General features: G+C 32.4%; 1 protein-coding gene across 1 annotated transcript in view; it reads left to right on the forward strand.

The window, feature by feature from the left end:
• CNBD1 (cyclic nucleotide binding domain containing 1) overlaps positions 1-16,007 on the forward strand; it is a 397,045-nt gene extending 381,038 nt beyond the window's left edge. The window contains 3 exon segments of the mRNA XM_060127732.1: positions 13,953-14,055; positions 15,630-15,777; positions 15,979-16,007. Of these exon segments, the coding sequence (XP_059983715.1) occupies positions 13,953-14,055; positions 15,630-15,777; positions 15,979-16,007 (280 nt within the window).
• The last annotated feature ends 9,494 nt before the right edge of the window (positions 16,008-25,501 follow it).

Genomic DNA, 25,501 nt, shown 5'->3' on the forward strand with positions numbered 1-25,501 from the left:
GTGTATGTATGTGTGTGCTTGATTCTCTTTTTTTTCTTCTCTGCTCCATTTTGGATAATTTCTTTTGTCATGTCTTTAAGGTTACTAAACTTTTTGTCTGCAGTGTCTAACCTATAAATTATATCTATTATATTTTTCATATCAGACATTTTAGTTCTCATCTCTAGAAATTTGATTTGCATCATTTATATATTGTCCATGTTTCTACTTAAAATGCTCATTATTTCCACTAGTTTATGGGATGCATATATAATAAGGGTTTTAATGTCTTTTCTTATTCTATCACATATCACTTCTGATATGCTTTGAATTAATTTATTTTTCTCTTCATTATGAGTTATATACTCATTTTTTTTCTGCATGCATGTTTTGTAATTCTGCATTGAATTTCAAGTATTCTAAATTTTACTTTTTCAGTGATGAATATTTGTTTCTATTTCTCCAAATTTTCTTGAACTTTGCTCAGGGCCCAAGTTTAGTACTTGACAGCAGTTCAATATTTTTATATCTTGCTTTTAGTCTTTCTTAGATTTAGTTTGGGTCTAATTTTTCCCCACTACTGAGGCAAAACTTATGCATATTCTACCTGATGCAAAATAACATTGCTCTGTGAGAAAGAAATTAACGGTACAAATTGTAGAGTTTGAAAATAATAGAGACTGAATCAACCAATCATGAAAAACAGACTCTATGTAGCTTATAAATGTTTGTATTACACTGAAATAGGTAATAAGGGTAATGTGTATGAATCTGCATAATTTATTTTGATGTCCTTTCAGGTTTTTATGTCTTTTTTCTTTTTGAGTGGTAGTTCCACTACTCAAAATGATCTGAATAAAATTAAAAATGATCTGAATAAAATTTAAAAAATATGTCTACTAGCTTGAAAGTTTCTTAGAATAATGACACCTTCTAAATCAAGTTCAAGTTTCACATGAAGTGAACAAAAATTTTGATTGCTTTTTACATATGTGACACTGTGTAGATGTTCTTTTAACTCCCAAAGACATAAATGAAATATTTTGAATTAGAATCCAGTAACATTTAACTCTCTTATACTTGCTTTACTTTTCATTTTTTGCCTTGTCAAGTCAACTGTATTTCAGACTTTTTAAAAAACTTAAGTGTTTGTTTCAAGAAAAGAGGTCCAAGCTAATAATTTAATTAAATTAAATAATTTAACTGGTTAGTTTTGTTTCTACAGTTGCATTTTTACATAGAGTCTTTAAACATTTAGAGTCTTCAAACTCAGAAAAAAACATATTTTCAATAACTCTAGAAATTTGACTAAAATATTTCTGATACTATTTTCAGTTGTCTCTGTAAACACATCTTATGTAATCATAATTTTGGAGTTTCAACAGAGAAAAATATTTTGTCAAAAGTTAAAATTACATGCCCTCTACCTTAGGTCAATGATTGATTAACAAGATCTCAATTGAGACATTTTTGTTCGTAGGAGATTGTGTGTGTGTGTGTGTGTGTGTGTGTGTGTGTGTGTGTGTGTATTACTCAGGGTACATTTTGATGGAGAAGTAATAAAACTGTTAGTAACTCAGAGGCTACATCTTAACAACACTATATTTTTATTGTGTAAGAAACACAAACCATGAGAACTACACAACAATTTTTAAGTACTTTATTGTTAATTATAAGTATAATGTTGTACAACAGATCTCTAGAACTTCCTTGTATGTGATGAGTAGCTTTTTATTGCTGCTTTCAAAACTATCTCTTTGCCTATGACTTTTAACAGTTTTATTATAATGTGTCTTTGTGTAGGTCTTCTTAGATTTATCCTGGTTGGAGTGAATTGAGCTTCTTGAATTTGTCCACTTTTTCTCAAATTTGAAAAGTTTTTAGCCATCATTTCTTCAAATAGGTTCTCTGCCACTTTCTCTTCTCCTCTGGGATTCCTATAGTGTATATGTTATTCTATTTGATGATGTCCCACAAGTCCGTTAAGCTCTCTTCATTTTTTTCTTCTTCTTCTTTTTATTCTTGCTCCTAAGCCTCAGTAATTTCAAAAGTCCTGTCTTCAAGTTTGTTGATTCTTTCTTTCTTCTGTCTAGTCAAGAGCTGTTAAGGCTCTGTAGTGAAATTTTCAATTCAGTTATTTTATTCTTCAATTCTAGAATTTCTATTTAGATCTTCTTCATAGTTTCTATCTCTGTTGATATTCTCATTTTGTTCATACATCATTTTCCTGATTTCTGTTAGTTATTTGTGCTCTCTTTTAATTTATTAAAAAAAAACCTTTATGATGGCTATTTTAAATTCTTTGTCTGCTAATTCATATTTCTCCATTTCTTTAGGGTCATTTTCTTGGGATTTAATTTGTTCCTTTGAATATCCCATATCTCCCTGCTTTTTGTATGTCTTGTTATCTTCTGCTGGAACTTTGGAATTTGAAAAATCAACTATTTCTCCCAGTTTCTGTGGCATGGTTCTGCACATGGAGGAACTTCTTCAGTCAGCCCAGCTGGATATTCTAGAGATTTTTCAAGCCTTTTCTGGGGATGTGTTCTGTCTAGGCTTGTGTGTATAATCTTGTTGAAGAGGTTTGCCAAGTTCTAATCAGGAGTGCCACATAGTGTCTATATATGGTACTGTAGATTCAGGTACACACTGAAAAATTTTTGTTCTCAGTGGACCTCAACCTGGCACCCTATTCCTGTTAGTGCTTAGATTCAGACAAGATATAAATCAGGCAACCCATTGAAAAGCCAGAACTTTGTGTGCATGCACCACTCTTCTCTTTCTCCTGAGGGAGAGGCCATCAAGCTGTTCTGAACTTTGTCTGCTGTACCATGTGTGTTCTGAAGAAGCAGCATGCTACCCAGCTCTTATTTGTTCTCAGAGGCCACCAGGCTTCTAGAGTATGCTGAGTTCTGTCAGTGATCTCAGAGAGACAAGGCAGAATCCAATCCCTCAGGCAGTTCCCCTGAAAGGTCAGAACTTTGTACATACAGTCCAGACTTCTCTTTACCTTTCTAGGGAGAAATCAGGAGCTGGGAGTTTTCTCCTGATTGTATGGAGCTGTACTGGTGGGAGAGACTATGGCTCGAGGGTGCCATGAAGTTTTTTACCAGCTTTGATGTGGCTGGTTTTGTGCTCACATGGAGTACAAGAGCCTCTTATTTAGTTTCTGGATTTCTCGCAAGTGGAATTGGTCCATGGATTGCTGTAGAATCAGTGTCTCTGTGGGAGAAAGGGGGTCTCAGGCTTCCTATTATACCATATTGCTCAAAAGCAATTTATTTTTATTCTGTAATTATGGCATACCTCTACCAGAGACCACATTATGAATCAGTTGTTCTAAAATTATTTTAGAAAATGTTTTATTTAATGTAATTATGAAAATAATATATAAACAATGTGTACATTTATTGTATACAGAAGACTACAAAGCATAAGTTACTTATAATTATACTCTTAAAACATTGACTGTTACAGACATCAACCTTTTCCTATATTTTTCCAAGTTTTTAATTCAGAAGCAAATGGCTTTTGTATATTTTTAACCAAAGTTGAATACTATAGAGTTAATGGAACTCATTTCCACTGGCCGTTATAAAATTACCATATTCAATGTAAGTAACAGTTTTTAAAAGTTATGAATTTTAGTGGAAGCATAATATATCCAATGGATTATCATACTTTATTTAAACATTTCCCTATTGATTGTCATTTAAGTTGCATAAAATATCTTACACACAGGGTTTTGAATACTTATATATTTAAATACCTGATTATTTCCTTAAGAAAAATTCTTAGAATTAGATACGTTTCATCAATGTGTCTAAAAAATTACATCATTTTTGACACATGCTGTAAATTTATTTCTTATAAAAGATCTAAAACTTTTTCATTTCATTCCATTTAGCCTGTTAGCTTATAAAAGAGCCCAGTGTGTAGGAGAATACTGTATAGTATATAATGGAAGAAGTATCATACATCAGTGGGGAAAGGCTAGTAATTTTTTAAATAAAAAGTGTTATTAGAAAAACAGATTTGATAACTTATTATGTAGAATATATAAATCAGACCCTACCAATTCTAAAATTCAAATATGGCATAGGATAAAAGTTAGGTTTTGAGTATGTTGAATATATCTGACAAAATAAAAAAAGAAATTCTGAAAAAAAAAGTGTTAGAAAATAATCTGTACACATGGGAGAAAACTTTAGTCAGCTATTTAACCTGACATCATGTGACAAAAATTATCTAAGATGGATTAATTATTAAGTTAAAGATAGAGATAACAATAAGAAGAAACTATGGGTATGCAATTTATATTGAGTTGTCTAACATGTGAAAGTAATGAGATTAAGAGGAAAACAATAGTTTCAGAAAAATCAACAAATGATATTATAAAAGAGGATTAATATAAAGAGTTCACAAAATCTAATTATCAAACGTTAATATTCCATTAAAAAATGAAAATAGGATTTATCACATCTTTTTAAAGTTGTTTTGAAAAATATTAAAAAATAACTTCACACATTTTTCTTGTCAGAATAGTGTGTACAAAAATGAAGCTGGATCATCAGTAGGTGTACTGAAATGTACTTTTGCATAAATATCTTATAGAGTGATTGAACTAATTTGAGCATAAATAACCAGTGTTCTGAATGTATGTAATAAAATAAATTTCTTTACTCAAACCATTTACCTACACTGTCCAAATTACATTAAGATATACCAAGTGGAATATTATCTTGAATCAAAATTAGTTATTGTGAAATTAATGAGGTAAATCAGTATTTCAAATAATGAATAAATTTAATTATAATCTGTACTATGTGCAAATGATAAATGCATCATACTATTCATGTACTTCATTGGCCAGTCCATTTAGTATGTGATTATTCATCTCTAAAATAATATTGCTTAAGTAATTGAACTGAAATCAATGTAAATGTTTAGGTGGTGTCAGAATGAAGTCACTAATCAGTGTAGCCTTGTTAAATGGAAAATTACCATGGTTAACTATAATTTATGGCTAAAATATATGATTGTCAGGTGAAAACGAAGAAGCTTTTTCTACACAAATATGAAAATAATTTTCTTCTATTAATTTATTGCTATTTATAAAGATTATCTCTTTGATCCTCTAAAGAACCCTGTGAGATAAAGTCAAGGTAAACACACACACACACACACACACACACACACACACACACACACACACACACATATATATACGCATCTTTTTCCTAGCATCATGGTGCTAGGTAAGAGAAAGAATGATATCAGTGAATCAGAAATATTTTTGGAAGATTATAGTCTTACATTTCTTATGTTATTTGAAATGTTTTCTTTTAAATGTTTCTGTTTACTTAGCATATATATAGTCAATCATTAGTAATGCCATCTAAATTCTTCTTTGGTGATCAACCCCTACTGCATAGAAAGAAATCCTCTGTGGATCTGGCACCTGACCCAAATTTGTTCACTACTACTTTTGTGGAATAAAAATCTTAAGTATGGCAATTATGAAACTTGATTTATTCTGACTCTGGCACCATAAATGTAATTGACTTTGGGTTAAATGTCAATCCTTTCTTCAAAACTTTCTCTTTTACTACACCAAGAAGAATCAATTTCCATTTCTTAAGTCAACAATTCATAATTTATATAAGAAACAAAAACTATGCAAAATAATGGGACACATCACTTAAAATATCAACAGAATTTTAAATGTCCAGAAATGAACTAAGAGAAAAATGCAAACCCTTTATGAGACAAACTATATAATTTGGGGGGATGGTATTAAAAAGACTGGGAAAATAGAAGCTAGACTGGTATATGATAAACATATATTTCTACCTAAATTAATATATGAATTGAATAGAATGGAAATGAAAATGTTGTCAGAATACTTTATGGAACTTGAGAAGAAAATTGTAGGTATCAGTTGGGCTTCTGGCAGTAAATAGACAGCATATTAGATGAGAATGATGAAAGAGAGTCTAAGGAATGCACTACTTACAAAAGTGAGGGTAAGATTTTGGGAAACTAACGAAAGACGGTGAAGCATCCAGGGACTTCCAATAGTAGGAAATCATTACAAAGTCTGTCTGAAGGGGAAAGGGGAGGGAGGAATTATCAGGATCTGACTACACATTGTATCTACAGGTTTTTCCTGTGGCAATTGGGGTCTTCGGTACAGGTATTCAGCCTCTGCTACACAGTAGTCCATCAAAATGGCAGATAGGGGAAATAACTACCTCAAATTCTCTCATTTATTATCTCCTTCCTTTGCCTCTCATTGGCCAAATTTAACAAAAAACTAACAGAGTAGAGAAAGTTAGAAAAGGAATCTGAAGGGGACAAACATAAATATTCAGCAACATAATTTTGTCTGGAAGAGCAAACATTTAATATGTTCCAAGAAAATCTGGTAAAATTTCAGTTGGAAAATTTATCTCACAGTTATCAAAACATATTCTAATAGTAAAATAATTTAAAAAGTGGATTGCAATAAAGTTCAGAAAAACCTTCATAACTTTACATCAATTTATATATGAAATCAAGGACATTTCAAATCAATGAGGATAAGATAGAATTTTCAACAATTGTTTTTGGGACTTCTATCCATTTGAGATGAAAATTCTTAGCTCATACATTATTCAAATGGTAAATTATAGGAAATATTAAAATGCAAAATCCTATAAATCTTTTGAAACAATATATAATCATTTTATTAGTAATAATCTTCTCAATAATATATGGATATTATGAAGAAATTCTTAACAGATTTTACCACAAACAAAATCATAAAAAATATGTGGTAAATTGTAAACAAGTAAAATCATTCTTAGGAAACCAGAAGTAAATATTTGCAATGTATATAATGATGAAGATTAAAGAACCATAATATATAAAGAATTACTACAGATAAAAAAGACAAAAATTGAAAATAGGCAGTATGTATGAATGAAAATTCATAAAAGTATGCAAGTGGTAAATACATAAATAAATGAACTTTAATCCTCAGTAAATATCAAAGGCATGCCAATTAAAACAATATTTAGATTTCATTTTCTGATTTAGCAAAATTTATCAGAATTTATTATTACATGTTTTATAAGGAATTTAATTTATAGAAAACTGTGCACTTATCTGCACATGTTCAGGAAGGAAATTTATTGTAGCATATTTTTAAATAGCAAGACTTGGAACCGTTTAAAACCTCAACTTTAGAAAAATGATGACCTAAATTATGATACCTCCATACTATGGAGTCTTTCAAAAATATTGACATTTATTTATACATACTAAAATGGAAAGCTGACTAGGAAATACTGACAAGTGTAAAAGAGGAAAAATTAAAATAGAAGATCTTGCCACAGAAAAATATTAATGGCATGATGCATTTATTTCAATTATGTGAGTTAAGCTGATGAAAGAATCTTAATATAAAGCAGGTTAGAATGCAATGTAAAACTATTGTGAGAAAAAAAAGAGAAAGAATCATAATCATTGTAGTTTGGTTACACAACTTTCTCAGGAACTGAGAGACCAAATAGATTAACAACTGTAAACTGAACATTACAATTTTAAAAAGTCAAACTTTTATATATATGAAGAACTCCACATCAACAGAACTTTTTCCCCAGCATGTAAAAAATAAGGAATAATTACAAAAATATATTGTATATAATGGTCACACAGAGTCAAGTGTAAAACAAAACAAAACAAGAAAACTTAAAATTGATTTAAAAGAATAGAAAAAGTACAGTCCCAAATGTTGGAAATGAAATAAATACATGTTGCTGTACCCCACTGGTTACAAAAGGAAATTAAGAAATAACTCTCAACCAAATCATAGTAAAATCACTATATTTCAGAACATATGAGGTATAGTTAGGCCAGTAGAGAGAAGAAATGTGTAGTGTTAAATACATTTATTAGAAAACAAGAAAAAAGGATTTTAAAAAAATAATGAAATAAAGACAGAGATCAATGAACTAAGAAACAATATTTACACAGAAACAAGCTATTTGTGAAATAAAATGCTGTTTAGAAAAAATCATTTTGGAAAAAGCCTTATAAGCACATGAAATATAATAAAGACACAATAAAGATTTCAGAAGTATGTGTTGTAAACAAGTCTATTCTAACGTATTGAAAAACTAGATGGAAAGAATACATTTCTAGAAAATATAAAATGTCAAATGAAAGAGATGTATGAATTAGAAAACTAGAAAGTACCAAAAGGAATTGTTGTAATAATTATTAAAAAAACCCAAAAACACACTCCGTCAGTTGATCTAATGAATTTTCCCAAACTTATAAGAAAAATTTCTATTTTACACAAGTCCTTCCAGAAATTACCTTTGTATTATTTAGCATTTCATATATAAGCATTCTACATTCTGGTAATTCTAGTGTTTGAGGTATTTGGGGGTCTGTATTTATAGTTTTGAGTTTATGCTGACTCTTGCTCATGGTTCTTTCATTCCTTTAGTGATTTTTTATTATAAGCCCAGATATGGTTGGAATATCTGGAAAGCCTGAGGGTCAAAATTTAGTATGAAAGCAGCAAACTTGTATACAGAATTTACTTTATGGTAGACACAGTTAAATACATTTCTTATATTTACTAAAGTAATCATCAAGCATGATGGAAATTAAATTCAGTATTACAACTTAGTGCTCCAAATTCAAATAAAAAGAGAAAACTGAATGTGTGATTCTGAAAACAGCAGGCTCACTAAAGCCTATGTAACAAGAGTAGTAATATTAACCTTAATCTGTATAGCAGATCTTTGAATATCGTGCAAAATACCATGAAAAGACAGAGTATATGTAAAGAAGAAATAGAGAAATATGGAATTCTATGAAATATTGTATATACACAACCCCTACACCTATATACCCATATCCATATATTCATACCTTTAGTTTTGAATATCTGTGTTCATAAATATGTCTATAGAAAATCTATCTATCATCTATCTACCTACCTATCTATCTATCTATCCATCTATCTATCGGTATCATCTACTGAGAGAGAATGGAAAAGTAAAGAGAATTCAAAGTTGGACACTAACACCAGTTTAATTAAATAAGTCTAAGATTTAATTCAATTTTTTAACGGAGGAGAATTGATGTTTAATACCAGAAAAATACCAGTTTGTCCATTTTTGGGGAAAATGGAAGAGACATTTTTTAGGGAGGAAAAAAACTGACTCTTTCTGTACAGTACATAGAGGATAGTCTGAGGGTATCCTCAGCACTAAGAAAAGGAAGTTCTTATGAGAAGAGCAGAAAAGTGTGTCAAGAACATGAGAGATTAATTAAATCTGTTGACTACTGAAGATAAAGAGTAGTTAAGGACTATTGGTACATTGCCTGAAGAGGTGACTGTTTTAATTTTTAAATTTTGATTCAAATAAACTAATATTTAAATTCATGGCCGTTTGAAATGTGACCTTAATTATAATGCCAAAAAAAAAACGATGTAATGCTAAATTTTAATAATAAAATTTTAGGATATAGCATTAGTTTTTTAGTTTAATATTTAATTAATTTAATATTTTTGTTTGGATTGATTATAGTTTTTTCTGTAAGCACTGGTTAATTTTGGTAATCAAATTGAATAATTCTGTCTCTTGCTTTTCTATAAATATAATTTTATTTTATATTTCCTAATTCTGATGTTGCTATAAATGTGTATATATCATGTGTACATAAATACATAAAAATATCTATAGTAGGGCTTCCCTGGTGGCGCAGTGGTTGAGAGTCCACCTGCTGATGCAGGGGACACGGGTTCGTGCCCCGGTCCAGGAAGATCCCACATGCCGCGGAGCGGCTGGGCCCGTGAGCAATGGCCACTGAGCCTGCGCGTCCGGAGCCTGTGCTCCGCAATGTGAGAGGCCACAACAGTGAGAGGCCCGCATACCGCCAAAAAAAAGCAAAACTATAGCAATGTGAGTATATGTATAGTTACGTTTATAACAGTATGGTGACTATAATTAATGGTGCTGGTTTGCTAATATATTTGATAATGCATATTTTATTAAGGGCTCATTTTCCCTAAAATAGTATCTTCATATCTGTTAGACTTCTTTGAAGCATGGATAAACATTAATATATCCAGAAAGAATTTTTTTCCAGGCATTTAGAGTTGCAAATCAACAAAATTAAAAAATAAATCTTTGATGCCTCACACGTGATGTAGATTCTAGCCCCAATATCATGAGCTATGGTTAGGAATTTTCAGAGACACTTTCTCTTCTCTTTTTCCATTCCTTTTAGCACCACAAGTAAGAGAGGAAAATATCTTCAGGAACTCTCTTTGTAAGGTGGGCTTTTTCAAGTTCAACCCCCAAGAATATTGTTCTTGAAGGATTTATGAAGGAGGATGTTCACATCTGATCTCTCAGACAGACTTTGCCACTGTCTCTAGGGCTTTCTTACCTCTGTGACTGCACTTTCTTTTTATTTCTGGCTTTTGAGGGTTTTTTTTTAATTTTTCCTTTTACCACCTCATATATTTAAAACTATTTCATCCATAATTTTTAATTGTGCAACTTGGTTCCATAAAAACCTAAACTACCATATTCTGAGCTTCCTCTCATGCTCAGTTAACCTTTTGAGGAAGTTGCAATTTAATATTGAGACCTTGCATTTGTTCATCAAATATTTATTGAATGGCTACTTTGCAAATACATGAGTGAAAGAAAGATAAAAATAAAAATCCTTGTCTTGATGGAGCTTGCATCTTAGTGGCTAGAGGATGTAATATACAGTAAGCACAAGAAATAAATCAGTAAATTTGATAGTATGTTAGAAGATAAAACCATGAGGAAAAAAAGCAGAGTCGGGTAAGGGAGCTGGTAATAGCAGGTTAAACTGTAGGATAAACTAGCAGAGTCATGAGAGGGTGAGATTTGAATGAAAATTTGAATCTAGTGAAAGAGTTGAGGGTATGGCTTTCTTGGCTATCAGGCTGGGCATCAAATCTCCATAATCCCTTCTGCCCTGACTTGTAAAAGGCTCTAAGCCCCAGTATTTGTCCTATCTTGGAGTGTGGGATGGAGGAAAGGGGATAATGGGGGAAGAAGGGGAAGGAGAGAGGGGTGGAGGGAATTTAACACCAAGTCTGGACCTTCTTCATCTGCCCTAATTTTCAATAAGTAACAAGTCATACTCTGTTATTTTCTGTGAAATTCTATAAATGTATTATATTAGTAAATTCTTTTCTTGGAATAGTTTCTGAGGTGTGTTCAAAATTTAAATTTTTTCACCCATATTTCTCTGGATTTCCTCTATCAATAATTAGTACAACTTTTTTCCAAATCTCATGTTTGTGTGATTAGAGAAATGCTCACTTATTTTTAATTTCTTATGCAAAGTGACAGGTATTTAACATGCATGACAGTATTTTACATATAGTACTCATACTTTAGAAGAATGACCTATCTTAATGTGCCATGAATTCAGAAGGTGTAGTATAAATGGAAATTATATAATTAATCAGTGTTCAATTTTTCTGATATGCATTTCTAATCAGGATTTGCTTCCATTTATCCATAAATACTATTTATCTTCATATAAATATACATTTTAAAATAAGTAGTGTTTAATATTGGTTAAAGTTTCATTAGTATGGACCCTTATAGAAATACTCAGTAAATGCAAGGTCCTTTTTAACCAAGATCTTTCTTAACACTTTAGGAAAGCAAAAAATATATTCATAAGGAAAACATGTTCAAAAATGTTTCCCTAAATTGATATTAAAGTTCAAAAGTAGCATTCATTAGCACTATTTTTTTATATTGTTCTTTTTCTAGTACTCTAGTTTTACAAGGAGAAATGGTATCCATTAAGCTAATGCATGTTCTGCTTGAAGCTGCATCAGTCTTGCTGATACTCAGACACACTTCTCCAAAACTGTGTTTTGGTCTGTTAGGCTAATGGACTTGAGTTTATCTTAATTAAGAAGATGTCCTTTAACAATCTTTCTAATCACTAGTTTCCATTTAAACTGAGACCTTAACTGTCCCAGTGTTGATGCTAATAGCCAGTTGGGAATTATCCTTCTTATCATGACTTCTTCTAACTGATCTGAAAATTGGAATAAAATAGTTTTATTAGACTTGTGACTATTTCCTGGCACATGAAAAACAACAGGAAGGAAAAGAACAATACATGATATTCACTTTCTATGAATCCTTCTGGTTTTCTTCTCTTTCTAATTTACTTTTAAGATAAAGTCAAGTTTTTTCTTTTCATAAAGGTCTAATGCTTTCAGGTTTTAGAATATGAGTTTGAGTTTTGATGAGGCTCTTTAAGACCTTATTTAATTTTTTTTTTATTTTGGTAAAAGTCACATACTATAAAACATACCATTTTAACCATATTTAATTGTACAGTTCAGTGACACTAAGTACATTCACATTGTTGTGCAACTCTCACCATCATCCATCTCCCAAATTTTTAACCTTCCTAAACTGAAACTCTGTTTTTAAATATAAATCAACTTTATTTCCTGAATATTACCTTTAAATAATAATGAATAAAATGTCATTTATATAGTCCATGACTAAATATTTTCATTTAAAATTGTGTTATAATCCTTTGGATCTTTCTATGTTGTTCGTAGCTTTCTATGTAACCCAAGAGGAAAGGGTATGGAGATGACAACATTTATCTTGACATCACTGGCATAAGTTCTTTGTAATGGGAAACAGGTTTAGAGCTTAAATAAATAAAATTAAGAAACAAAAGAGAAAGGTGTTAAGTTTTTACAGGCATTGGTATGATTGTTTTTCTAGTCAAAAAGTAATATTTAAAATTTCTTAAGTGTGATGAGACATTTTTTTAATGTCATTAAATTCAGCCTGCTTACCTAGATGAAAATGGTTTTGCTGTGTTGTCTTCATTAAGATAAACATTTTCTATGATTAGTACAGAGACCATAGACAATTACTGAGGCAGTAAATGTCCCCTATAAGGAGTGAGACTGCCTCATACATTTTGCTGCAGTGATTCAGCTTTTCCATTGTTAACATGCCTTTAATACAAATTCCCATGATCTTTATTCACTTTGATATTATGTATGCTTCTCTATGATCTATGGAAGGCTTAAATTTCAAGAAAAGATTTACAGTAGTGCAGCTCTAACAGTTAAAAATAATGGGTTTCTGTACTAAGTGCATGCTTCTCTTACCTGTAACAATTGCCAGGAGACTCTATACCTTTCTTTATGTCCTGCTGATTGACTAAAAGAAGTAAAACAGTCTCTACAATCAGATAACATCTTGGCAAAACACTACTCTTTACTTTTAAGAGTAGGATCTATGAAAAAATTCCCATGTCTATACAATTTACACATAATTCTACAGCTATATTATACTTTGATATTTGAAGATAACTTTATAATATAATTGTTTGGCTGTAAGAAACAAAATATAAGACAGTAGAAGAGTTACCATAAATTTTTATTTAAGCAAAATAAATGACTGGTGACAAATAACCTTTTATTTATTTATTTATTATACACTTTGAGCTCTGAAGATCCAAATGTTAAATATTCAGAGATTTTTTGAGCCAGTTGTTAAACCATTGGCAGTTTCAAACTAGCCATGGTAAAAATATCTACACCATGAAAATCAGCAAATGTTACGGCTTGGGGCTTGCCCCACACTCATCTTCCTCTCCTCCACCATACAGTTTACTAGCACATCACTGATTTTACTGCCAAATTCTTGTCAATATTTACTTCTGTATTAGTTGCTGATATAAATATCAGATGTAAATTTTTTTTTCAGATGTAAATTTTTATCATATACAGAGGACTGCCTATAAACTGTCATTCATTAAGAAATTTACTCAATAGTTGTTGAATTAAATGTCAACTTTTATTGTCAAAATATCTAAAATAATTTCTTATAAAAATGTGTGAAATAATGAATTGTCTCTTTTGTTTTCAGTGATAGTGGAAATATAATCTCTTTTGTGGCTTATATTAATTCTGGATATTGTAAGATTTGCAGAAGTATTGTAGGACTTTCAAAACCACAATCAAGAAAAGTGGTAAGTTTTAAACTTATGTATTCTTTTTAATCAATTAGCCTATCTTAATGAATAGGAGATATTGAACATGTTTTCTTGTGTTTATTGGTCATTTATTAATTGTCTTCTTTTGTGAAGTAGCTGTTCAATTTTTGACTAATTTTTGTTGCATTTATTTTCTTCTTTTTACTGAGTTGTAAGATGCAGGAATGTAAAATAAGTTGTAATATATATTGAATTGTAAGACTTAGGAACAATCTAGAAGCACATTAAAAGATGCTTGACATCATTATTTATCAGAGAAATGCAAATTAAAACTACAACAAAGTACTTCTATAAGCATATCAGATTAGTTAAAATGCACTTAATATATGACCCTGAAATTCCACTCTAGATATTTACTCAAGAGAAATAAAATATATGCTTACAAAAAGACTTACATGAATCTTCATAAGTCAGAAACTGTAGGTAATCCAAATATCCATTGACAGTTGAATGGATAGAAAAATTATGGTATATTCATTCATTGGAATGTCATGCCTCAATAAAAAGAATTTATGATACATACAAGAATACGGATGAATCTCAAAGCATTAGGTTGGGCAAAAAGGTCAAACTCAGAACAGTGCATTCTGTATGTTTCCAGTTTTATGAAGTTCTAGAATAGGCAAAACACTAATACATAGTGACAGAAAAGTTAGAACTAATCCATTTTGGCTGGTTAGGCAGTCTTCAACGTAATTCAATTTAATATGCAAACTTCATTGAATTTTGCTGTACTAGTCATATGCAGTGTGAAGATTTTCCATTTATATAAGTGGCATATCAACTAGTTAGTTATTGGCTTTTGACCCCAGGGTACTTAGTAAAGTCTTTTACCTCTTCTGAGTTCTGTCACTGTCCTACCCTGAGGGCTACATTCTATTTTTTTTTTATCTTACTGCTCAGCAGCTCATCCTTGTTTTAATACTGTTGGGCTCTCCCTGAAAAGATAATTTGGAGTTTCAATTTTTTTCTCCAGAACTATGCATATTGAAACTACTGTCAGATCTTTTCCACAAAATTCCTTATTTGGACTTAAACTGCTAGTTACCTGAGTCAAACTTACTTTCCATTTTTCTTTTTTTTATTTATACGAAAAAGTTAGGGTAGAATCTCATCTTTTGCAGTTAATCATCTCATCAGTTCCATTCCTGGCACTCTCTGCTTATTTTCATTATTCTCTGCTGGTTCAACAACTGTGCCTTGCAGCTGGAATTGAGGTAACAAATGGTTCACAAAGCATACTAAATTATGCTTACAAAACAGTATCCTAGGACCTTAAAAAATGGAATGAGTTCAAGATTTCATAAACATCTTGGTGTATTAACACATTTAATTTCTAGATCACTAAACTACAGTGTCTTCAACTGTCTTAGATATGCTGAAGTTCTCACCAATCTATTATTTTTCTAATATAATTTAAATACATATATAAATAAATGTTCTCTGATTTGCATGAAACTGCTAATTTATTTTAAATACCATATACCAAAATTATTTATCCATTATATAAAAGTGGTTTCATTAAACATCAGTTACTATATCTCTTACAGAAAAAAAATACGAAACTTGTGTATATGGGTCAACTTAAGGAGAAGGAGTCTTTTGGTGAGATTAGTGTTCTTCAAGTTCCTTTCACATACACAATAGTTACTGGAATAGATGTTGAGATGGCAATTATTGAAGATAAGGACCTACTTGGTAAATACATAAATGTCTTTTATTTCAACTGTTATACCATTTTATTTGATGAGTTTTGGGCAAGAGTAGACATATTTTGCAGACAAATTGAGACACTCAAGTAAGTATGGGTGTATGTATGTTATTTACAGAGACAGCATATCTATATATAACCCCCTTTATAACTTCATAGTCTATCTGACTTAATTGTGCTACTTTTAGAATATATTAGCAATATTTTAAAAGACTGATTTTAAATTACTAAAATCTCTCTGCCAATTCCCAATTTACCATTAATAGCAACATTTTCTCCTTTTCTGGAATATATATATATATATATATATATATATATATATATATATAAAATCATTGCTTAAGTGTTTCTGGTTCAGGTCAAGTGTGTACTATCTTCCAATAGATCAAGTGTATATGAAGCTCCATGGATTGCAGTATTTAAACTTTTATATGAAATTTTATTTTATTTAAAAAAATTATTGGAGTAGAGTTGATTTACAATGTTGTGTTAGTTTCAGGTGTACAGCAAAGTGAATCAGTTATACATATACATATATCCACTCTTTTTTTTTTTAGATTTTTTTCCCATATAGGCTGTTACAGAGTATTGAGTAGAGTTCCTTGTGCTATACAGCAAGTTCTTATTAGTTATCTATTTACATATAGTAGTGTGTATATGTCAAACCCAATCTGCCAATTGATCTGCCTCCCCACCTTAACCCCTGGTAACCATAAGTTTGTTTTCTACATACATGACCATACTTCTGTTTTGTAAATAAGTTTATTTGTATCCCTTTTTTTTAGATTCCACAAATAGGCATTATCATATGATATTTGTCTTTCTCTGTCTGACTTACTTCATTCAGTATGACAATATCTAGGTCCATCCATGTTGCTACAAATGACATTATTTTGTTCTTTTTTATGGCTGAGCAATATTCCATTGTATATATGTACCACATCTTCTTTATCCATTCCTCTGTTGATGGACATTTAGGTTGCTTCCATATCCTGGCTATTGTAAATAGTGCTGCAATGAACATTGTAGTGCATGTATCTTTTTGAATTATGGTTTTCTCCAGGTATATGCCCAGGAGTGGGATTGCTGGGTGCTAAGGTAGTTCTATTTTTGTTTTTTTAAAGAACCTCCATACTGTTCTCCATAGTGGCTGTACCAATTTACATTCCCACCAACAGTGTAGGAGGGGTCCCTTTTCTCTGCACCCTCTCCAGTGTTTACTGTTTGTAGATTTTTGGATGATGGCCATTCTGACCGGTATGAGGTGATACCTCATTGTAGTTTTGATTTGCATTTTTCTAATAATAAATGATGTTGAAATTTTAGAGTTCTAGTGATATTAGAAGAATAATTGTGCAGTCACCTGTGATTGACCCTCCAAACATTATAAATATTCAGATAGGATATGCAATTGAATATGAAATATAAATGGTTAAAAGATCTAGAAACTTATAGAAATTAACATGGGTGAGAGATTTGCTTTAAATAAGCTCAATTAGAAATTTTTCCATATTACTTGTGTATGATTTGACTGAGTTCTATTTTCTGAATTTCAAGGTTTGTTTTAATTTTAATATCTCAGAATATGTATACTCTACCTTCTTAACTCTGATTTTGTTTAACTTCAAATTCATGTATCCATTTTTAATAGGTATACATTTGAAATAGCACTGATTAATATGCTTTCCCTCTGTGAAATTCAAATACCAAACCCCTCAAGGTTCATATCACTTAAAAATAATTACAGACCACCAGTTATAGTTATAATATTCTCACTTGACATAGGCTAAGTTTTTCCTTTCCTGTACTAATTATGTTAACTGCTGCAAGGTAAATAAATACACTGTGGACTCTTTTATGTAAATCAATATTTCACAAATGAAAGTGCTTCTTTCAAGCATGTATCAGAATCTTCTTTGCCCTCCGACAAACTGAAATTCAAATAGATGGCGTAGTATAAGCTTTAGTTGTGCTTTTGTGTGTGTTGTTCATATTTTAAATTCTATTCTGTATTTTGTTCGTTTGAGACAGATGTTATAAAGCTACTGACATGTTTTGAAACTAATTAAACATTTAGTTTTCTAGTAATTCATTTTATAATTTCATTTTTTTTTTACTATATATAACAATCTTTTATAGATTAGAATGTGCAGGCAACGTAATCCACATATGAGAAAAAGACATTTTCTCAGGTATATAGTTCACACTCTATCTGCACCCATATTGAAGAGCCAACATCACTTAAATGATCAAGTTTATCAATAATATTTAGAAAATACCTAAAGGAAGCAATAAGTTCACCATATCTCAACCTGGGATAAGTAGAACAGAATACAAGAAACATAAAAGAGTGCATAAATGTTACATATTTTATCTGGAAAATTATATATACAATTATTTATATACAATCTTAGAGAAAGATGTTCAATAATTAGTTTGACAGTATTTAAAAGGACTTGAAGAGTGATTTCTTTGTTTATTTAGGTTGTTAACTTTTGGAAAATAGGAAATAACTTGTTTTGTAATCTGTGTACATGCTTCTCAGATATTACCTTGAGCATCTAAAGAAAAATGAGAACAGGATTATTAAGTTTAAGCAATATAAGTACATTCATTTTTTTCATATAATGCCACTGGTAAGTTAGTTTATGAAGGTAATGTATTTTTGTCCAGATGCAGAATTTATACCTCACATCATTTAGATTAAAACTATGCATATCAACTACCTTAATTTTACTGATATCTGGAATTCTCCTGTACCACAATGTTCACTGCAGCACTATTTACAATGGCCAGGACATGGAAGCAACGTAACTGTCCATTGACATATGAATGGATAAAGAAGATGTGGCACAAATATACAATGGAATACTACTCAGCCATAAAAAGAAATGGAATTGTGTTATTTGTAGTGAGGTGGATGGACCTAGAGTCTGTCATACAGAGTGAAATAAATCAGAAAGAGAAAAACAAATACTATATGCTAACATATATGTATGGAATTAAAAAAAAATGGTCTTGAAGAACCTATGGGCAGGACAGGAATAAAGACGTAGAGTAGAGAATGGACTTGAGGACATGGTGGGGGGGAAGGGTAATCTGGGACAAAGTGAGAGAGTGGCATTGACATGTATACACTACCAAATGTAAAATAGATAGCTAGTGGGAAGCAGCCGCATAGCACATGGAGACCAGCTTGGTGCTTTTTGACCACCTAGAGGGGTGGGATAGGGAAGATGGGAGGGAGACGCAAGAGGGAGGGGATATGGGGATATATGTATACGTATAGCTGATTCACTTTGTTATACAACAGAAACTAACACAACATTGTAAAGCAATTATACTCCAGTAAAGACTTTTAAAAAAAATTAAAAATAAAACATAGAAAAGAAAAGAAAATAACAAGTAAATAAAAATTAAAAGAAAAATAAAAAAGGAACAGAACAACAACAAAAAAGAAGTAGTAATATTTTCCTGTGGCCTTAGCTGTCAGTGTCTTTGCACCATCAGTGAGTCACAGCCAATCCCTACTTACACAGGAAGTCCTCCAATGCTTCTAGGTAGGTCTATGGACCTGCTGTGGCCACTGTGGGGTCAGCTCACGCTCTGATCTGGCCTTACACCTGTGTGTACTTGCCCCCAAAGTCCACAGCCTCAACTCTGGGAACTCTCATTGTATATTCAGATATTCCATAGATGTAGGGTTTACAAAGCCGATTGCCGGGATTTAATCCACTGGTCATGCAGCGGTATTCCGTTTCTCTTCTTTGGTTGCACAGCTTCTGTGGTTCAGCTTTGGTTTTCACCCCGCCTCTGCGTGTGGGCCTCCCTCAGGCGTCTGTTCCCCTCCCAGGCAAGAGGGGGCGAAAGCAGCGGTGGATTAGGGCTCACTTGCTCACTGAGGCTTGGGGGAGGAAGGGATATGGCAGTCACAGTTAGGATGTGCGGGGAGTACCTGCGGCAGCAGAGGCCGACGTGAAGTTGCAAGAGTCTGAGGCGCACCGGATGTTCACCCGGGGAAGTTGGCCCTGGATGGCGGGATCCTCGGCACTAGCGGGCTGCACAGGCTGCTGGGAAGGTGTTGGCAGTGACCTGCTTTGCACACAGGACGCTTGGTGGCAACGGTGGCAGCCTCTGTTGTCCGAGATAACAGCCGCGGCTAGGGCTTGCGCTCACGTAGGTGTTGCCCTGCAGTCTGTGAGCACACAGGAAGGAAGCTCCTATGGTGGGCCATCTATTGAGTACCCCAGAACAAAGGTCTCCTGCCTCTCCGGGATGCCCAGGCTTTTTCCTGGACTCCCTCCTATCTAGCTTTAGCACACTAGCACCCCTAGGCTGTCCTCACGCAGCCAATCCCAGTCCTCTCCCTGTGGTCTGACCTCTGAAGCCCAAGCCTCAGCACCCAGCCCTCACCCCCACCCCCCATCCCCGCCAGCAGGTGAGGAGACAAGCGTTTCTGGCTGGTGAGTGCTGGTTGGCACCAGTCCTCCATGTGGAAATCTCTCCGCTCTGCCTTCTGCACCCCTGTTGCTGCACTCTCCTCCACGGCTCTGAAGCTCCCCCCATCCCTGCCAGTGAGGGGGCTTCCTAGTGTGTGGAAACTTTTCCTCCTTCACAGCTCCCTCCCAGAGGGGCAGGCCCATCCTGATTCCTTTGTCTTTTTTTTCTTCTTTTTTCTTTTGCCCTGCCCAGTTATGTGGGGATTTTCTTGCCTTTTTGGAAGTCTGAGGTCCCCTGCCAGTGTTCTGTAGTTGTTCCACATGTAGATGTTTTCTTGATGTATTTGTGAGGAGGAAGGTGATCTCCATGTCTTACTCCTCCGCCATTTGCCCCTCGTCCCCATAATACTTTATTTCTCTACAAATATGCGGTCTCTTTCATTCTCTTATACTCTTACATATCAATAATGTATCCTATTATTAAAATTCCTAATATTTTAATGATTTAAGTTCAGTCAATTTACTTACATTAATTTTTCATTAGATTTTCAGAACAAGTTTCTCTCATTTTGTGAAATGGCATCCTTCCTTTTTAGGGACAGTGCAATTCATGACATTTTCTACTTTTCCTAGATTCGAAAAGAACAATGTCACTTTGGGGACTTTTCTGGCAGTCCAGTGGTTAAGACTCCACGCTTCCACTGAAGGGGGCATGGGTTCGATCACTGGTCAGGAAACTAAGATCCTGCATGGCCAAAAGAAAAAAAGAAAAAAAAAAGAAGAAGAACAATGTCACTTTTGACTTTGTGGTAGCTTCCTTACCTAGATAAACTCATGTTATTATTTCTTCGTTACTTTCCCTATTTTTCATTTCTGCTACTTTAATCAATTTTAGTTATGATTACATATTTACCTTATAACAGAATTTAAAATATATTTTAAATTTAAAAATATATAAATGCATCAAGTATCTGATATAGAAGTAGATAGATGGATTATTTCAATAGTAAAAAAGGCAGAATTTACATATGTTTTTGATCAATGGGGTTGTATATTGGCTGGTATTTTTCTCTCAAGAAAAAAACAAGTGTTACTGGAAACTAGATTTTTTTGAAGATGATGATTAATGACCAGTACTACTTCTACTGACCCAGAATTATAGAAGTATCAGCTCAATAGATTTAGGTGAAGCCACCAACCATATAGGTGATATTGAAATAGTTGACCCTGACTACAAATAACAGTTTGAAATGAAGCCAGGCAGAATTTTGGCTTTAATGCATTATCAGAAACAGAGTTAATCATGCATCTTTTGCTTACCTGGACATGAAACATTTTGATAACAATAATTAGCTCAGTTTTAGTTTTTAACTTTCACAGGTTTTTGAGTCTTCAATCTTATAATTATATAAGACCTTAATCATGAATTTCTTTTCAGCAAAAATTTGACAGATCATATAAGTTTTAGGCAGTGTATTGTCTTAACTTCGAAAATGTTTTGTATGCTTCATAATTGAATTGTAATTGTCTGTAAATTAAAGGAAATTATTACAAATTTTTTGCTAATAAAATAGGAAATTACCAAGCCTTGCCAGAGTGCCTTGCTGGTTTAGCAGATAATACAATATTAATCAGATAGCAAGTTCAAACCTATCCCAAAATTGATGAAAGTCCTGTATTTTTTAAACATAGTTTTCAAATTAATTCACATAAAATTTCAGGCCAAGTTTTTCCATAAACTGTATGCGTCAATATTTTTAGAAGGGCTCCAAATCTACATATACACAAATGTAATTTTATAAACTTATAATTGGATTACATTTCTGATGTCTTAATATTTATATTGCAAAAGATTTCTTAATTATTGGAAAACAATATAGTTTATACCTGATTAATTCAGTATTACAGCTTCTGATAATTCCAAACATGCTTTCATAGTAGAGTGTTTTTATCTTTTGGTTATTTATATTATTTGGCAAAACTAGTCCCCTACAAAATACTGATCTCTTACAAATAATTCATGAAAAAGAAAATCAAAATATAGGCAATACTGTGCTTTATCAATATGTACAAGGCAGTTATATCCAACATGTATTATAGCCACTGAAATAAAATAATTAAAGTGAATAGTTATTTTGCATTTTATATGTCTTGTTTCAGAGTGTTTTTCAAGAGTATTTCTGATATTACATCTTGTCTGCTAAATATTGACTGTCACTCATTTTTCAGGAAAGAATTTAATTGAGTAAAATGTGTCTTGTAAGTAATTCAATAAAATCACTTCTATGTACAGTTATGCACAAATAATGAAAATACTACATTTTAAAATCTGATTTTTAAACCAACATCCTAATAAGGAAAATTCCAGTAAAAGAAACTATCACTGAGGATATTTGTTCTCATTGCCAATATTTACTTCTTTTACCATGTTCTAGAACAATATGCCTGTGTGGCAGAGATTGACTAGAGGTTTAGCAATCTCCCGTTTCTCTTTCTAAGCATAGAGGAAGGTTAAATTCCAGAGTCTCTCTTGCAGTTAGGTTGGAGACATGTAACTGGCTCTGGTTAATAAAATAGAGGGAAATTGTTACAGCCTGGCCATGAAAGATATTATCTTTCATGATCTCACTCACTGTCTGGAAGTGAAGTGCTCCAAGATATCAGAATCACATGATGGTGGGAACTTGGACTCTAGGATCCTCTTCTTGGATGGAGCTGCCCATAAGAGTAGCTCAGCCAGGAACATCAGTATTAGACTTGTGCAAGTGACAAACATTTGTTGAATTAAGCAACCAGATTTTAGTTTGCTATAGCAACTAGCAAGTGCTACCCTGAGTCTTACAACTGACAACAATGCAATATTTTCTGAGGAGTTCTTAGAAAAATAAAAGTTCCCAAATTAGGACCTAAAATGAATATGTCTTTCATTATAATTTTTTTTATTCTTAACATTTAGATAGTACTCAAAAATAAGTTCAAGGCACATTTAGGAATAAGAAAATATATGTGCATAAGGAAGATATATGCTAAGTTTTAGAATAAGATTTAGAATTATTTTGGTATGTTTTTATAATAAGAACATTGTATATACAAGAGATGGAGGAAACATAAATTCAGCTGTTTTAAAAAAATTAGTACACTTAAAAATCTCCTAAAAAAATATTTTTAAATCAGCTTATCATTTAGTTACATATTTCCAGAGCATAACAAGTGCCGTAGAGTATACTGTGTGGTGTCTGTTAACACACGAGAGGTAAGTAGAATTTAGCACATTTCAAAGAGAAAGCAAAAAGTTAGACAAATCAATAATCAAAATTAACCCCAATAGACTATGTCAGATAAACATCCACCAAGATTTAATAGAAAATGACCTAGAAATATTTGCAGGCAAGGTTATCTGTAAATCTACTGAGAATGTTCATGATGGTCATCTTTTCCAAAGGCATAGAATTTACTGTAAGCAAGTATTTATATTCAGTATAGTTATTACACAGATTCTCTTTTCTTAGGCTATTATATCTTAGATACTGAATTAAGGCTATTAGATTGAAATATCAGTTTAGAAACCATTCCAAAGTCTCAAAGAAGAAAATGAAATACATTATAACATGCAAGACAAAATTTTCATCCTTTATTTACTTTTTAAATGTTTTAGTGCATATAAAATCCCACAAAATTGCTTATAGTTACCATATATTAGAAGGAAAATTTGAGTTAAAAGTTTCAAGGTTTGTTCCACAGCCATAATTGATTTCTTCCTTCAAACTTTCCTGATTTGCTTGTAGGAAGTACATTCATGATCCTATGTCCATCTATTTTCAGGTCTTAGATCTACTGGAAAGGTGTTGGTAAGAGATATGTAGATTTCTTGGAGGAGGAATTGCTCTTTCCTGTAAACATTTAATAGCTTATCATTTAACTATATGTTGGATGAAAATGTAGGAAATTATGTAAGGAAAGGAATTATAATATTAAATAATAACAGAGATGATATTTCTGTGGCTGCTGAGACTTCTGTGCTGTGTGTTGTGTTGTGCTGCTGTGCTACATGTTTCTGATAGGCTCATTCAATCTTTACAACAACACTAGTGTGTTGGTATTTTATTGGAACTGGTAAAGTAAGACAAATTTGAAAAAAATAACAGAATATCTAAAGATAAATTAACAAATATATAAACAAATGTTCTCTACAGGGATTTAGAACTAAGGTGCTCTGGGAATGTAGGCTTTGCTGGGACTTGAGAGCAGACTGAGTCAGAAAGTGAATAGGGAAAAAGCAGATACTCAGTTGGTGAATCTGAAAAGTCAGATTCAGGAATCAGGAATGCATAATAAGAGAATAAGAGTTAGGACTCCAGAGAAGTTTATCTGGGAAGCACAACATTAGGAAATGAGATTAAAATTGATGTGGAAAAATGGGTGAATATTGTCAAGGGGCTTGAAAAATCAAAATGGAGCAAAAGCAATAAAATAGAATTTGGTAGTTTGCCAAAGTCTTTGGTGACTGAGATGCTGTCTACATATTTTTACAGAGTATGGTCAGCTTCCAATTCAAAAGGTGAATGAGTGTAACTTTGCAGGCAGAGCATGTTCTTGTCACCTGGTCGGAATGAGTAATTCAAGGAAAAATTAGAAAGACACCTTTTGCCATCTTCTAATTTGCAAATGGGGGTTGAGTAAAGGATTTCCAAATTCATCCATCCATCCATCCGTTCATCCATCTATTATTTGGTCATTTAGGAAATAATTTTGAGCACCTGCATTATCCAGGCATTCTTCCAGGTGCTAAGGGAATGACATCTGGAAAGAGCCCCAATCCTATCAGTTCATATTATGATGAGAGAAGAGATAGACAATACACAAGTAAACACAGAAATGGGAAACCCAATGATTATTTCAGATGAGTGAGAAAAAAATAACAGGTGATAGACTAGAGAATGCTTAGAGGTACTTCTTTAGCTGTGGAGTCCTCTTCCTCTCTGAGAAGGCAACATTTGAGGTAAGACCTGCATGTTGAAAAAGAGCCAATTAGTAGCATGAAGATCTGGAGATGAGCATTCTAAGTGGAAGGGAGAAGCACAGGCACAAATGTTTTGAGAAGGGAACAATTATGGCATGAATATCAGAAAGAAGATTGAAGCAGTTATAAGGAGGGAGTAAAGAGAGAAGTCTGGAGAGGTAGACAGTGGTAAGAAGATGTAAGGTTCACCAGACCATATAAGGTATAGGATCACATTCTAATTGTAAGAGAAAGGATCTAAGAGAGTTTAAG

Source organism: Lagenorhynchus albirostris, chromosome 17, assembly GCF_949774975.1.
Source record: "Lagenorhynchus albirostris chromosome 17, mLagAlb1.1, whole genome shotgun sequence".
NCBI lineage: Eukaryota > Metazoa > Chordata > Mammalia > Artiodactyla > Delphinidae > Lagenorhynchus > Lagenorhynchus albirostris.